Here is a 16,478-nt window from a genome sequence, read left to right as displayed (position 1 = left end):
AGAGGCCCTCTTTGGATACCAAATGCCAAAGTTTGGTGTATGTATTAAGTATCTCACTATCCTTTTCACGGCCTTAAGATGACATTCTTTAGAGGCCGCTTAATATCGTGCACACATGCACACACTTAGCATGATATCGGGACGAGAGGCACGTAGATATAATAATGAGCCAATCATAGAGCGGTAAACCTTTTGATCAACGGGTTCACCATCTTTAGTCAAGTCGAGATGTCCACTAGTAGGCATGGGTGTACTCATACCTTTGCATTCTTGCATATTGAACTTCTGGAACAAGTCCTTGGTATACTTCATTTGAGAGACAAAGGTACCTTCCTTAGTTTGCTTGATTTGCAAGCCAAGAAAGAACTTAAGTTCACTCATCATAGACATCTCAAACTTCTCCGACATAAGCTTCCCAAACTTCTCACTAAAATGAGGGTTAGTTGATCCAAATATAATATCATCAACATAGATTTGGCACACAAATAATTCTCCATTAACCCTTTTAGTGAAAAGAGTAGAATCAATTTTTCCAATCTCGAAGCCTTTTTCAATAAGTAACTTGGTCAAGCATTTATACCATGCTCTAGGAGCTTGTTTAAGACCATAAAGAGCTTTGTGAAGCTTGTAAACATGATTGGGTTTCTTGGGATTAACAAAGCCGGGAGGTTGTTTAACATAAACTTCCTCCTCAATTTCACCATTTAGAAAAGAACTTTTAATGTCCATTTGGTATAAGGTGATATCATGGTGATTAGCATAGGCAAGTAAGATGCAAATGGACTCAAGTCTAGCAACGGGGGCATATGTCTCACCATAGTCCATACCTTCGACTTGAGTGTAGCCTTGGGCGACGAGACGTGCTTTGTTGCGAACTACTTGTCCATCTTCATCTTGCTTGTTGCAAAACACCCATTTGGTACCAATGATGTTGTGGTTGTTGTCATGCTTCTCGACCAATGTCCACACTTGGTTTCTCTCAAAGTTGTGTAGTTCTACATGCACGGCGTTTATCCATTCTGGATCTTCCAATGCTTCTTCAACCTTCATAGGTTCAATGCTAGATATGAATGAATAATGTTCACAAAAGTTAGCCAAACGAGATTTAGAGCGAGTGATTCTCCCGGTTTGGATATCATTGTAGATTTGCTCGACGGGATGGTCTCTAGCAACTCTTGCTCGAACTCGTGAGACCTTTTGCTTTGATTGGGGTGGAACATCTTCTTCATCATCTCGTTCTTCTTCTTGGCCTTCATCATTGTTAACATTGTCGTTCTCTCATCGTGGTGGAGAAGGAGGTTGAGGTTCATCTTGGTGTACTTCCTCGTTTTCTTCATCTTGGTGTGTCCAGCTTGTGGATGCTTCCATATCAACTCTTGGTTCACCTTGTCATGAGGTAGAAGCTTCCACTTGGACGGATGAGGTACTCTCCTTCACCTCCGTTGGACGAACCTTGCCAATAGACAAGTCGTGTATTGCTTCTGAAGGATCTTTATCTCCTACATCAATTGGCAATTGCTCTACTTGTGAGCCGTTAGATTCATCAAACTTCACATCTACTGTCTCTTCAACCTTTTGGGTGAAATTGTTGTAGACACGGTAAGTGTGAGAGTTTGAGCCATAACCAAGTAGGAAACCTCGTGAGATTTAGGAGCAAATTTAGAACGGCGATGCTTATCAAGAACACTTGGAGCTGAATACTCGAAAGTATCCAACTTGGGGTTTGTTATCGGTGAGGAGCTCGTATGCCGTCTTGCCGAGTAGCTTGTGAAGATATAAGCAATTTGTCGCATGACAAGCTGTCTCAAACGCTTCCGCCCAAAATTTCTTTGGCTTCTCGTACTCATCAAGCATCATTCTCGCCATTTCGATGAGCGTCCGGTTCTTCCTCTCAACAACTCCATTTTGTTGAGGTGTATATGTAGCCGAGAACTCATGTGAAATCCCTTCTTCGTCAAGAAAGGTGTCCACATTTGCGTTCTTGAACTCTGTTCTGTTGCCGCTGCGAACCTTCTTGATCTTCACTTCAAATTGATTTTGGGCCTTCCTAGCGAAATTCTTGAAGATCTTTTGGACCTGTAATTTATCATCGAGAAAGAACACCCACGTAAATCTTGAAAAATCATCAACTATAACTAGACCAAATGAGTTTCCACCGAGACTTTTGTAAGCATTGGGACCGAAAAGATCCATGTGCAGTAGCTCGAGCGGTCTCCTTGTGGCCATGATGTTCTTCACGGGGTGGCTTCCTCCAACATGTTTTCCTGCTTGGCAAGCGCTGCAAAGTCTATGCTTATCAAATATGACATCTTTAACACCAAGTATATGATCACCTTTAATAAGCTTGTCAAGGTTTCGCATGCCCACATGACCTAACCATCTATTTCACAACCAGCCTTTAGAAGATTTAGCAATTAAGCAAGTTCTAGGTTGAGCATTTTTAGTGAAGTCAACAATGTATAGATCACCTTTTCGTATACCGGTAAAGACCATTTTATGAGTATCTCTACGAAACACTTGGCAATCTACTTTGGTAAATAGGACATTGAAGCCAAAGTCAGCTAGTCTAGAAACAGAAAGTAGATTATAGCCAAGAGATTCAACGAGCATGACATTTTGTATGGAGCTATCATGTGAGATGGCCACCTTACCGAGGCCAACCACTTTACCCTTTGAGTTATCACCAAAAGTGACATACTTTTGAGGGCCGTCATTTTCAGCAAGCTCATGAAACATATCTTTATCTCCGGTCATGTGATCGGTACATCCACTATCAAGGACCCATTCCTTTCCTCCTGCCATGTATACCTGAAGATTTGCCATAAGACCAAAGTGTCTCATTCCATCATCAAGATCATAGTCACTATCATCATCCTCATCATAGTATCCATGTTCAACATCGTCATGTGGTGGATCGATTCCTAGAGAGGGTGATTCATTAGATAACCGATTTTGACAATGATCATCTTTATGAATTCTAATAGCTTCGGAAATAATATTGCTAATAATTCCAACATCTCCTTTGGCACGCATAAGATTTGTAAGCTCAAATAGACAATCACCAAACTTAGGATCATTGGAATTCATCTTACTCAAGGCAATAGACTTATGAAGAATCTCATCTAGATCTTGCAAGGAATAATTTGGAAATCGTTCCTCAAGAAATCTCCATATAGTGTAGGCACACTTAAGAGTAGGCAAGCAACCAATCAAGTTTATAGGCAAACCTCTAGTGATAAGATTAACAGTTCTAAGATTGTGAATCATGTCAATTGACTCATCAAGGGTAGGATGCATAGGATCAACATGAAGTGCACAAGGGCTAGTAATGTACTTGTCCAAATGATATTCATTGAAAATCACAAGCATCTCATTTTTCCACTCATGAAAGTACTCTCCATCAAGTATAGGCACTCTATGTCGAAGACTCCCCAAAGTACACTCATCCATCTTCCTCCAATGGTGTTTAAACCAAAGCAATGGAGACCAAAGCTATGATACCAATTGAAAGGATCGAGAAGAGGTGTCTAGAGGGGGTGAATAGACCCTTAACACACAAAGTTGGCAGTTTTTTAAGTTTTTCGAGTTTAGGTGGAGTTTGAGCACAAGTTTAAGCATTCACAATACATATAAAGCAAGCATGCAAAGAGTATATGGGCAGCGGAAAGTAAAGCATGCAACTTGCAAGAAAGTAAAGGGATGGGATTGGAGTGTGCAAACGCAATTGGAGACACGGATGTTTTTGGCATGGTTCCGATAGGTGGTGCTATCGTACATCCACATTGATGGAGACTTCAACCCACGAAGGGTAACGGTTGCACGAGTCCATGGAGGGCTCCACCCACAAAGGGTCCACGAAGAAGCAACCTTGTCTATCCCACCATGGCCATCGCCCATGAAGGACTTGGCTCACTAGGGTAGATCTTCACGAAGTAGGCGATCTCCTTGCCCTTACAAACTCCTTGGTTCAACTCCACAATCTTGTCCGAGGCTCCCAAGTGACACCTAACCAATCTAGGAGACACCACTCTCCAAAAGGTAATAGATGGTGTGTTGATGATGAACTCCTTGTTCTTGTGCTTCAAATGATAGTCTCCCCAACACTCAACTCTCTCTCATAGGATTGGATTTGGTGGAAAGATGATTTGAGTGGAAAGCAACTTGGGGAAGGCTAGAGATCAAGATTCATATGGTTGGATTGGAATATCTTGGCCTCAACACATGAGTACGTGGCTCTCTCTCAGAAAATGAGTAGTGGAAGTGTAGGCACATTCTGATGGCTTCCCTCATGAATGAGGAGAGGGTGGAGGGGTATATATAGCATCCACACAAAATCTAACCGTTACACACAATATACCAAACTCGATGGGACCGAATCAGATAACTTGGTCGGGCCGATTCAGTACATATGTGACCGTTAGGCAATTTTGGTGGGACTGATATGATCAAGTCGGTTGGACCGATGTGCAAGGGTTAGGGTAGAGCCTCATCTCGGTTCGAACAATTACACAACTCGGTGGGACCGATTTGGTAATAAGCAAAACAGAGAGTTGGTCAGGCAAACTCGGTGTGACCGATTACATCTTCTTGGTGGGATCTAAAATATTGCAATAGACAACAAAGAGTTTGCAAGCCCATCTTGGTGAGACCGAGATCCCTATCGGTGAGACCAAAGTGACTAGGGTTTCTGGCAGTGGCTATGTCAAATGAACTCGGTGGCGCCGGATGGATCAAATCGGTGGGGCCGAGTTTGACTTTTGGTTTGGGACATATGTGGATATGAGAAATTGGTTGAGGGCTTTGGAGCATATCACTAAGCACTTTGAGAAAGCAAGCCATTAAGCAACACATCATCCTCTTTTAATAGTATTGGCTTTCCTATAGACTTAATGTGATCTTGGATCACTGAAAATAGAAAATGTAGAGTCCTTTGATTTGAGCTTGAGCCAATCCTTTGTCCTTAGCATCTTGAAGGGGTTCCACATCCTCTTGTCCATGACACTCCACTGTTGGACTTATCTGAAATATACTAGATGAAAGTATTAGTCCAACAAGGGATATGTTGACATTAATTAGCAAAATCACCCAGGGAGCACTTGTGCTTTCAAAACCTCCCCCAGGATTGCTTTTAGTTAGACGGTACCCATTGTTTCGGACCAGCCGTGGAATGTGCTTGTTGGTGGTGGGGGAGTATAAACTTTACCATTCTGTTTGGGAACTCCCTGTAATGTATGTAGCATGGAAGATACCGATATCTCTTAGTTGTTATGTTGACAATGAAAGTTTACCGCTCAAAATATTATTTATCTCTGTTTCAAAACTTGAGCTCTGGCACCTCTGCAAATCCATGCTTCCCTCTGTGAAGGGCCTATCTATTTACTTTTATGTTGAGTCATTATCCTCTTATAGAAAGCACCAGTTAGAGAGAACCACTGTCATTTGTATGCATTGTTATTAATTGATACCGAGTATGACTGTGACTGGATCTCTTTTGCCATGAATTACAATGGCTAGTCAGTCCTTGATCTTCAGGGGTGCTCTGCATTTATGTTTTGCGGTCTCAGAAAGGGCTAGCGAGATACCATCTTGTTATATCATATCATGATTGTTTTGAGAAAGTGTTGTCATCCGAGATTTATTATTATTACTCGCTAGTTGATTGTGCCATTGATATGAGTAAACGTGAGACCTAAATGTTATTGTGAATATGGTTAGTTCATAATCTTTGCTGAAAACTTGAATGTTGGCTTTACATATTTGCACAACAAGATTAAACAGAGTTTGTAAAAGTTTTTCTTTATCACTTTCAGCTTGTCAACTGAATTGCTTGAGGACAAGCAATGGGTTAAGCTTGGGGGAGTTGATACGTCTCCAACGTATCTACTTTTCCAAACTCTTTTGCCCTTGTTTTGGACTCTAATTTGCATGATATGAATGGAACTAACCCGGACTGGCGTTGTTTTCAGCAGAATTGCCATGGTGTTATTTTTGTGTAGAAATAGAGTTCTCGGAATGACCTGAAACTTCACGGAGATAACTTTTGGAATTAATAAAAAATACTAGCGAAAGAATCAGCAGAAAGGGGCCCACACCCTGTCCATGAGAGTGGGGTCGTGCCCTACCCCCCTGGGCGCGCCCTCCTACCTCGTGGCCCCCCTGGACCTACACCGACCTCAACTCCAACTCCATATATTCACGTCCGGGGAGAAAAAATCAAAGAGAAGGATTCATCGCGTTTTACGATACGGAGCCACCGCCAACCCTCTTCTTCCTCGGGAGGGCAGATCTGGAGTCCGTTCGGGGCTCCGAAGAGGGGAATCCGTCGCCATCGTCATCATCAACCATCCTCCATCACCAATTTCATGATGCTCACCACCGTGCGTGAGTAATCCCATCATAGGCTTGCTGGACGGTGATGGGTTGGATGAGATTTACCATGTAATCGAGTTAGTTTTGTTAGGGTTTGATCCCTAGTATCCATTATGTTCTAAGATTGATGTTGCTATGACTTTGCTATGCCTAATGCTTGTCACTAGGGCCCGAGTGCCATGATTTTAGATCTGAACCTATTATGTTTTCATGAATATATGAGTGTGCTTGATCCTATCTTGCAAGTTATTGTCACCTACTACGTGTTATGATCTGGCAACCCCGGAGTGACAATAGTCGGGACACTTCCCGGTGATGACCGTAGTTTTAGGAGTTCATGTATTCACTAAGTGATAATGCTTTGGTCTGGTACTCTATTAAAAGAAGGCCTTAATATCCCTTAGTTTCCATTAGGACCCCGCTGCCACGGGAGGGTAGGACAAAATATGCCATGCAAGTTCTTTTCCATAAGCACGTATGACTATATTCGGAATACATGCCTACATTATATTGATGAAATGGAGCTAGTTCTCTGTCCCCCTATGTTATTACTGTTGCATGATGAATGCCATCCGACACAATTATCCATCATTGATCCATTGCCTACGAGCTCGTTTCATATTGATCTTTGCTTAGTTACTTCTCCGTTGCCACTGTTATGATTGCTAAAACTGCTACTGTTACTTTGGCCACTGTTACCGTTACTTCCATACTACTTTGCTACTAAATACTTTGTTGTAGGTATTAAGTCTTTCAGGTGTGGTTGAATTGACAACTCAGCTGCTAATACTTGAGAATATTCTTTGGCTCCCCTTGTGTCGAATCAATAAATTTGGGTTGAATACTCTACCCTCGAAAACTGTTGCGATCCCCTATACTTGTGGGTTATCAGCGACTACGTCTTGCCTCTGCACCCGACTCCGGCCGGAGGGAATCAAGGATGGCCTGCTGCCCCGCCTGCAGATCCCCGTCGCCAGCGTCCCCCACATCATCCTCCTTCGGCTCATTCTCCTCCTCCTCCTCCTCCAACTCCTCCTCCGGATCCACTACATCCAGAGGTAGGCCCCACGATGATCCGGGCTTCGCGCCTAGCCCGAATCTGCTCAAGGAGCTCGAGCCGACGCTCCGGCGTTAGAAAGGGCTCGCTCCTCACCTGGCGGCATGGGGGCATGGCTACTAGGTGGACGGGTGGAGTGGAAAGTGGCGGCGGCGGCGGACAGGAGGAGGAAAATGTGGATGTATGGTAGGGTTTCGGTGCCGCCGGTCGACTTAAATAGTCGGGCAATGCACATGCGGCTCGCCGGAGTTGCGCCACTGGTCCGATGGAGGAGACGAGCTTCAGACCGCCGGGTTTGAGGGTGTTTCCGGTTGGGACCCCTTCGTCAGTTCGACGTGGCGGGCGTGCCCGGGCGCCCTCATATCCGCCCCATATTTGGGCTGGATATAGGGGGTGCCGGTCAGCCCGAGCATTTGAGGGACGTCCGAGAGGCCCGTCTGGGTCGAAACAATCGTGACCGGTCGGCCCGCCCGGGCGTAGAAGGCGGGTTTGAGAGGTCCGGTTGTAGATGCTCTTAAATACTCAGCATAGTCTATCGATTCCTTCTCACCATACTTTTCATATCTTGTCCGGTTTTGGGTTATGTTTGGACAACAGCCAAAAACTACTCCCTTTGTAAACTTTTAGAGTTTAGATCACTACTTATAAAAGTTTATAGAGGGAGTACACAACTAATTTTTTGGTCATGACAAATATTAGTTTTTTTAATAGTTGCCAGTAAAATGTCTGGGGTCTTTTGTCTTCATTTTTTTGTCAATATTAGCTAAGCAATGACTTTTTTTCGAGAGAGAAAGTTGTTGTGGTGTGGAGAGGCCTCATAGCGGTAGTATGTCTAACTAAGCTTTCCAACCTCATTATTTGGTCAAACAAGATGCTAGAAGGAGACATGTTATATTAGTATCAATATTTAATAACAAGGGGGTGTTCTAAGTTGTACTCCCTCCATAAAGAAATATAAGAGCGTTTAGAAAACGCTCTTATATTTCTTTACGGAGGGAGTACTAATTACGGTGAAATTAGGTTGATGAGCCATACAATGAGAACTATGAGAGAGAGGCATTGAGCACACCTAAGAAGAATGACATCATGATAAAAAAATTAGTTTTCCTTTAGTAGGTGAAACATGAAAATTTGGTTGAGAAATCTTAGGAACATAGGTAAATCTTCAAATCCTCTTTTCCTTTACTAGGTGAAGCATCAAAATTTGGCTAAGGAATTTTTGGCACATAGGTAAATCTCATATTTTTATTCCTAGAAGTTTTTCCTTTACTTTTTATAGAAGCAAAAGTTGATCCCAAAACATCCATAACCTCTTCTAACTTATCTATTATAGCTGAACTTTGTTCTACACTATTGGTACATGGTTCTTTCTTCAAATCTTCTATTAAGTTTAACACATTCCCTACTGAAGAGGCTAACTCAGTGAAGTGATTATGCATCTTTTTTATCAATTTCCTCTAACTTCTCCATACTGGGCATTTTATTTTTATTATATCAAGTCTATGCATAAGATGCCAAAAAGTTTTTCAGTATTGTTCACTCTATTTGGTGGGGTTCCAACTAAATTTTCCATGGCACTGAAAGCATCTAAGGTGTAACTACCCAAGAAATTCCCTCCTATTATGGTATTTGGAACAAACCTATACCAAGAAGTAATGACGAAGTCGCTGACCACTGTGTGTGTGCGCGTGCATGCGTGTGCGTGCGCGTGGACGTTGGTTTGGGTGGGTGTGGGGGGGGCGACGATTTAGAAATTATCATGTTGGAACCATGTTTGGTGGCTGCTACACCCGCCAACACGAGAGGCCCGATGGTGACCATAACTGGGCAATATTGTGAATGGCGATGCAGATGTTGGAACCAACAAACGATTTTGCTAGAATCGGCTACTACCTGAGCTGCAACCAGGTTACAAAATGTTGGAACCTTCGCCAGTGAAGTTGCCACCGTAGACATTTTCTGGATGCTCGAACTGGGAAAGGATTTTGCTGCATTCACGCCGCGACGCAGGTGAAGGAGCTGTCACCACAACAGACAGTGTTGCGAAAATGGAGCGGAGCTACAATCATCGTCGGCGATTCTATGGTGGCGGGGGGAGGGGGCATTTCTCCTGTGCGTGCTGTAACAACTTCATCGGCATTTTTCGTATCTGAAATGGCCAACATGACGCAACAGGAAGGGAGCAAGAGGGAAGAGTTGCGGTGACAATGAGGGTGGCAAGGTGGGACCTGCGGCGAGGTCGCTGGCTGGTGAGGGCTGTTTGTGAGGGGCTAGGACCCACACTGGACGCGTGCATGACAAGAGCGTTGTTGACGCAGTGCAACAGACGTCTCATGATGGGAGGCAAGGGTGAAAACGGGTGGACCGCAACCGTTTGGATGTGCTCGACCTAACGACTGGTATGCATGCTTGAACAATAGTAGTTATGTTACATGGGAAGTAATGTAGGATGAAGTGAAACATGGAGGACATGGCACCGTGGCAGAGCTATCGGAGAGATGTCCGGGGCGATGTTGAGGCCGGCAGCCCAAAAAAATGGCCAAATGGGGTTCCTTAGCGCTAGCGAGGAGGTCGATGGATTCCGTGGAGCAATGTTGGAGGAACAACGTATTGGATTCCATTTTCTGATGGAGAAGAACTGATGAATGGTGTGTGCGTGATTCGTTTGTTCATTCATTTGATGTTTTCCTTTTCTATTCATTTGACCCTTCTTATTCCACTCAACTCAGATTCATTTACTTTGAGCTCTTTTATGGTACCCGAGATGAATATTGGCCGTTCATTCCTGATGATCCAATGCCTCAAAGAGATGTATACTGCTTCGATCGGGTTAGCAGCACAGCGTGCACTGCTTGTTTAACGCGAGCAGTATACAAGATTTGAGGGCAATTTGGGAATATATTCTCGGCTCGTTAGATGGGTTGATGCGACCCGCTCGTTCTCTCTCTCATTCCGTTTCGCCGTCGCCTGCTTGCATCTCCGTGGGCCCATGTCTCGTCCCTTCCTCGATCAGCCCGTGCTCGATGGCTTGGAGCAGGTCTCACCTGACGTCTCCTACCCGTCCTCCTCTTCGTCGCCAGGCCGTATGTGAGCCGCTGACTTAGACTGCTCATTGTGGCCTGACTCATGACGGTGGTGGCAAAAACAGCGGACGCCGCTGACGAGCTCGCCGCCGTCGAAAAGAAGGCCATGCCATACAAAAATACATCATCCCCCGCCACAGCTCCCATGCATACGTAGGCGACATGTGCTCACGGATAGTTTAGTATTCACCTTCGTATAGTTGTCCATGTCCAACGCAAATTCAGGTTTTAAGTTGTAAAGTATATTAGTTCAGTCTGTTGGCAATCGGTTATTTCCAAGGAGGAGCAGTTAGCAGTAGTACCTGCAAGAAATTTTTAACACCAGTAAGTTTCTACGGTGAAATCATACCACATATACGGATATATCCAATCATGGATAACTAAATTTCTAATCCATAAGAAGGCAGTGGATGTTCGAGGCCTGCCGCAAGGTCAGCGATGTGCGAGCCTGCAAGGTTTACTAGAGGAGCATGGCGATTGGACGGAGCCAACTAACGCAGTGGCAGCGGCAAGAGGGGCCGAGGGGAGTTGGACGGCCGGCTGGGCGTGTGGGAACGGCGCGTTGGGATTGAGGTGAAGCGTGGCTGCTTGGAGCCGCGGTGTGAGGTGAGATTGCTAGGCGGCGGCGGAGTTTTAATATGAAAATTAGGGTCTAAACTACCCTCGAGAAATCAACGGTGAGACTAGATATATACTGCTACCCTTCTCCTAGCAGTATAGGGTACTACCATAAAAAGCTGTTTACTTTTGCACTTACACATGCTTCGATAGATCGAGAAATTTAATGACATTAATTGCAACGAGAAATATCATATATTCATAAATCTCTTTTTTGACAGTAAAACATGATCATGATGAAGCAGAAAGATTTTTAAAATGTCCGTGACAATGCACGTGCATTCTACTAGTCCTTTTAAAGATGCAGAAAAGCTAAGTACAGAAGTGCTTCTGTCAAAAGTTCGACAACACCACTTTAATACAAAAACCTGCAGTATTGCCACCGAATGGCGCATCGTATAAATATCAGCCCATCTTTACAGAAGTAGATTAACTCTACGCAAGATCACTGGTGCTAGAATCAAACGCAGCAATTGACACCCGGTCGATGCTGAAGCAAGCAGAGTTCGTCGAGATCAGCCAGAGGAGCCCTGGAGCCTGGACACGAAGCTGGATGCGGCGAACGCGGCGGATCCCCCGGCGACGCAGACGAGGGCGGCGACGGCCTGCAGCGCCACCTCCCAGGGGTACTGCTCGGGGACGAGGAAGACGACGGCGGGGCCGGCGGCCAGCAGCAGGAGCGCGAGGCCCTGCAGCGAGCCGGGGGTGCCGGGGTCGGTGGCGGCCGACAGCACCCCGAGCTCCTCCGCCTTGGACAGCAGCCCGAGCCGCTCGACCGCCGACAGCGACAGCCCGGCGCGCTCCGCCGCGGACAGCAGGCCCGCCTTCTCCGCCTTGGTCAGCAGCCGCAGCTTCTCCACGTTCGTCAGCAGCTTCACGGGCGCCGACCCCTTCGTCGTCGCCGGCCGCGGCGGGCCCGCGGGCTTCCCTACCGGGAACACCGTGGTAGTGCCCTGCATGCGCCACACGCGCGCGCGTCGGTAAATTGCAAGTTGTTGCACACGCACGCACGCATGGAGTCCACATGGAAATAGATTGACAGCGCAAGGGATTAACGGCAGGCGCTAGCTTACCGACGATCTTTTCGTGCCGCCGGAGCTGGGCTTCGGGCCCTTGGTTGCCATGGCGGTGACACTGGGAGTAAGGCGGCCCCTCCTGCCGGTCGGTCTCGCCGTGGTCGCAGCGACGGTGCTCGGCGACAGAAGCGACGCCATTGCCACCTCTCTCTTCGCGTCGTCGATGGATCCCCTGCTTTGCTTGGTAATGGTTCAGCCGTGACTTGGCGACGTGCAAACCTTCCTCCCTTTTGCTTCGGTGGAGTGGTGTAGCTGGTGTGTGCGGTGTCGCCTGATCCATCCAAGCAGGAGACGTGGCATCTCTCCAGCGCCACGAAATCCAACGTTGGCGACGAATGACTATTAAATCACGGAAATAATGATTACTAAATTTCTAGGTGAAACGATGTCATCAAATGACTCCGTGGCCCAATGGATAAGGCGCTGGTCTACGAAACCAGAGATTCTGGGTTCGATCCCCAGCGGAGTCGTATCCCTTTGTTTTGCTCTTTATTATGTGCGGCTCAACACAATTGTAGTTAGAAAGCCCAAAAGTTTCATCAATTGACTCCGTGGCCCAATGGATAAGGCGCTGGTCTACGAAACCAGAGATTCTGGGTTCGATCCCCAGCGGAGTCGGGCTATTTTTGCTTTTCCTCTCTTCTCTTTTTTTCCCCTTCTCTTTTGAGTCGGGCTATTTTTGCTTTTCCTCTCTTCTCTTTTTTTCCCCTTCTCTTTTCTCTTTTTTCTCTCCGTCTCTTCCTTTTTTCAGCGGAGTCGCAACCCAAAAAGAGTGCAAAAGGCCCAATAGACCCATATAGAGAAGAAGTGGGCTCCTGAACATAACACGTAACCCTCCGGCGCGCGAAGAAAAAAAAGCCCTAACTAACCAGATAGAACTCGCGGGAAGGAGCGGGAGGAGATCCAAAGAGCAGACATGGCGGCAGCGAAGGCGGCGTTGGAGAAGATGAGGGCGTTCTGGGACTCGCAGTGCAACAACGAGGAGAACTGGGCGGTCAACTATGTCAGCCTCTCTGCCTTTCTCGCTTCGATCTAGTTATTTATGTGTCGCCTACTCATTGCTGATGTGGAATTACTATATTATGGGAGTCCGGTTTGCTGCCTGCCTACGGATGAGAGATTCGGTTTGGAATTTGGATGGTTAGGTTGTCCGCTGACCTTTTGATGTGTAGTAGTATATGGGGACCCGGGAACTTGGTAGCACATTGTGAACCTTGGTGGTTGTGTTCTGTTGTGCTTCAACAAGCTTGATTGTGAATTGTGATGCTGCTGCTCAAGGTTTTGGGCTCAATTAGGGCATGGAAAAAAGCCGAAGAAGTGATTTAGGCACTCTGACTCTGTCCTCCTGGCAGACTCTTTCTTGGGGGCAGTTTCTCGGCCTTAGCACTAACACGCTTCGCTTGTTATCAGTTTAGACTAGTGTATTTGTGGCGTTGGTGAGACTATAATGTGGCGTTGTTACTAGTAAATTCATATAACTTCCAACTTGCTAGGTTCTGCACAACTACGGGTGTGGTTTTATTTCTTCATCTCCGTGTGTGTAGATCCACCTCTATCTTCCATTGTATTCTCTTTATTCTCCTATATGCGGTCCCCTCAAGGTTGTTCAACACTATGATCACAATTCATAGGATCAATGTGGGATCTAGGATCACGAATCAAAGGATAGTTCTAGAATTGGTAGGTTGGTCAGTCAATCTAGGTTGACAACCTTGGTTCCTTTGCTAGTGAATTGCTTACTTTAGTTACTTACCCTCACAAAAAAGTTGGTTAACCGTTAAATTATGCCTGCAGTGATCCTGTTGACCTTCTAAATTTCTGCCTGAGAACCAATGTTTTTCTGTTGGCGGATCCCAAACTTTAAGTTATGCATGACATTGAATTTTTGCACTGGCTGATCATGTTTCCGATGTATTTTTAGTTATGTCTGTTAGTGGATCCTTTATATCTTATTGTCCCATGTGTTCGTTCTTGCCTAAAAGAGGAACCTTCATTTTTATTGAGGTGCAAAAGGATTTGAATTTGTGTTCCCCTCTGTGTTCTGCTATGCGATCCTCTCAAGGTTGTTCCACACTATGATTGCAATTCATAGGATATATGTAGGATCTACTAAGACAAGAAATCATTGGATTTTCTAGAATTGGTAGGATTAGTCAGTCAAACCTTGGTTCCTTCGCTGATGAATCGCTTACTTTAGTTACTTGCGAATCGCTTAGTTTAGTTACTTATCCCCAAAATTTTGTTTGTTAAATTATGCCTGGCTATTAAATTTCTGCCTGAGATGTTTGAAATCTCTGCCAGAAAATCAATATTTTTTATTGCTGGATTCCTAACTTTTATGTTATCCTTGACATTGAAACTTTGCAATGGTGGATCCTATCTCTGAATTTGTTGTCTGGCAGCTGAACATTTATATATTTTTTTCTCCTATGTGTTTTTTTGGCCATAAAGTGGAACCCCATTTTTAGTGAGGCGCAAAATGATTTGAAGTTGTTCCGGCATGTTATCTCTTGGTGCTGCTGGAGTACTGTAATTGTGCTGGGCTGTTATTGGGTTAAGGAATACTAGATTAACTACTTGCATTGTAGTGATATTGTGCCCTTGTTGTTCAGGACGATATCTCCTGTTGGTACAAAAATCTCTTACTACTTTTTTTTATTTGTTCATTTACAGAAGGTGCTAAAGGCTGCTGGTATATTTGCTGGATCTGTCTTCCTGATGCACAACTTTGGCCATAATATGGTCATCTAAACGGGACGAGATAGGGCAACAATGGACATTCAATGGTGCGGTGTTGCATTGCCTTTTTCGTTTTCTCATCAACATGGTCATCACACATGTTCTTAGTGTGGATTAAGGAGTGAAACTCTTGTTCTTAGACATTGGTTGGTAATAATGGCAGCCAAAGTAGCACTGTATATGTACTCCCTCCGTTCCGAAATATTTGTCTTTCTAGAGATTTCAACAAGTGACTACATACGGAGCAAAATGAGTGAATCTACACTTTAAAATATGTCTACATACATCCGTATGTGATAGTACATTTGAAATGTCTAGAAAGACAAATATTTAGGAACGGAGGGAGTATTACCTTATCAGGTGTTCGCTTGCTTTGTGAATTATCAGGCAAATCGTCGCTAAATTTGGGATCCCCTTTTGTTAGGTCTTCTTGAGCTCTGCCCGCCAGTTCATGCAGTGGATTAGGCCGATGATACTATACTGCTGTGAATATTTATGTCTTGCTGATTTCTGCTGGTTCAGTCTGTGAATGATATTTTCTGTGCCTGTGCAAATAATCAGTTTGATAAGAGGATGGTGCAAGCCAGGGTACACCTTGCATTCGTTTATTCGCTCAAAATAAGCGTGATTTGCGAGATCATGAAGAATTGAACGAGTGTAGGCTGTGAGAGATTATGAGCGGACTTGCTACTACTAGATGCGACTATGCTACAGCACCGATTTGTTTTGTGCGTGGCTGATAGGCGGCCCCTAAAATAGATGGGGAATGTTTATGATCGGGCAACCGATCTCAGCGCTCGGTCGGTCACCTCATCTCATGCACGCGTCCCTATGGGGCTGGGGCCTGACCCGACGCTCCACCCCTTCCTCTTGTCCACATCTTTCTCGAGCAATTCGCTTCCTCACTTCCCTCACATGTCCGCTCGCGCCACTCAACTCGTCCCTTGGCATGTTGCCGACCATCAACCTGCTCTAAACCCAATCACATGGGGCTGAAAGGGCAGATGCTATGCTGTGAGCTCGTGAGATTCACGACGGAGCGTAGTGTTGCAAGCTACGGAGTCAGAGCGGACGGTGTTGTTGTGAGCAGAGGTGCTTGTTGTTGCAAAAGCCAGCGGCTACTGCTGCGGGTCGCACCGGTGCGTCGAGCTCGGCAATGGGCGGTGCTACGACTTAGGCATATTTCCGTTTGGCGACTCGCGGTGCTACGACCGACATCGCGGGTTGTTGTGTGTCGACCAACGATGGTGTGACGAGCTGTGAGCTCCGCGACGGCTTGTGGTGTGGTGACCAGTGTTGTCGGTGCTGCAACCGGAGACGCGATGTGCTACGACGCGGGCGGTGGTGCTTGTCATCGTCGCATCCAGAGACACGACGAGCTACGACGGTTGAGGTCAGTGCGGCGAAAGACGTGCAACCGCGCTACCGTACTTCAAGATGGTGCATCGGTGGCGCTCTAGAGGGGGGTTTAGACTAGTTGTAAAATTTAAAGGACTCCTTTTTCTAATTTTACTTCTTGGCAGTTCTTAGCTGTAG

General features: G+C 45.5%; 2 protein-coding genes and 2 non-coding genes across 4 annotated transcripts; 3 read left to right on the top strand and 1 right to left on the bottom strand.

Annotated features, from left to right (window-relative positions):
- Window positions 1-11,294: 11,294 nt before the first annotated feature.
- LOC123110667 (uncharacterized) lies at window positions 11,295-12,479 on the bottom strand. Its single transcript, XM_044531251.1, has 2 exons — window positions 12,201-12,479; window positions 11,295-12,080 (listed from the first exon to the last, which is right to left on the bottom strand). The coding sequence occupies exons 1-2, from the start codon at window positions 12,339-12,341 to the stop codon at window positions 11,643-11,645; spliced, it is 579 nt and encodes a 192-aa protein (XP_044387186.1). The 5' UTR covers window positions 12,342-12,479; the 3' UTR covers window positions 11,295-11,642.
- Window positions 12,480-12,600: 121 nt separating this feature from the next.
- Window positions 12,601-12,673, top strand: TRNAR-ACG (transfer RNA arginine (anticodon ACG)). Its single transcript has one exon. It is a non-coding gene; the product is annotated as a tRNA-Arg (tRNA).
- Window positions 12,674-12,748: 75 nt separating this feature from the next.
- On the top strand, window positions 12,749-12,821 carry TRNAR-ACG (transfer RNA arginine (anticodon ACG)). Its single transcript has one exon. It is a non-coding gene; the product is annotated as a tRNA-Arg (tRNA).
- A 139-nt stretch (window positions 12,822-12,960) lies between these two features.
- Window positions 12,961-15,365, top strand: LOC123115789 (mitochondrial import receptor subunit TOM5 homolog). Its single transcript, XM_044536878.1, has 2 exons — window positions 12,961-13,206; window positions 14,877-15,365. The coding sequence occupies exons 1-2, from the start codon at window positions 13,120-13,122 to the stop codon at window positions 14,952-14,954; spliced, it is 165 nt and encodes a 54-aa protein (XP_044392813.1). The 5' UTR covers window positions 12,961-13,119; the 3' UTR covers window positions 14,955-15,365.
- The last annotated feature ends 1,113 nt before the right edge of the window (window positions 15,366-16,478 follow it).

This window comes from Triticum aestivum, chromosome 5B (assembly GCF_018294505.1).
Source record: "Triticum aestivum cultivar Chinese Spring chromosome 5B, IWGSC CS RefSeq v2.1, whole genome shotgun sequence".
Taxonomy (NCBI): Eukaryota; Viridiplantae; Streptophyta; class Magnoliopsida; order Poales; family Poaceae; genus Triticum; species Triticum aestivum.
This window is presented reverse-complemented; position numbering and strand designations above follow the sequence as displayed.

What these genes read in the sequence shown, in the direction of transcription:
- LOC123115789 (XM_044536878.1), top strand. Translation starts at nt 13,120, where the DNA reads ATGGCGGCAGCGAAGGCGGCGTTGGAGAAGATGAGGGCGTTCTGGGAC. An exon ending in AGAACTGGGCGGTCAACTAT is followed by an intron (nt 13,207 to 14,876) that starts GTCAGCCTCTCT and finishes GTTCATTTACAG; the next exon opens with AAGGTGCTAAAGGCTGCTGG.
- LOC123110667 (XM_044531251.1), bottom strand. Translation starts at nt 12,341, where the DNA reads ATGGCGTCGCTTCTGTCGCCGAGCACCGTCGCTGCGACCACGGCGAGA. An exon ending in GCGGCACGAAAAGATCGTCG is followed by an intron (nt 12,081 to 12,200) that starts GTAAGCTAGCGC and finishes TGGCGCATGCAG; the next exon opens with GGCACTACCACGGTGTTCCC.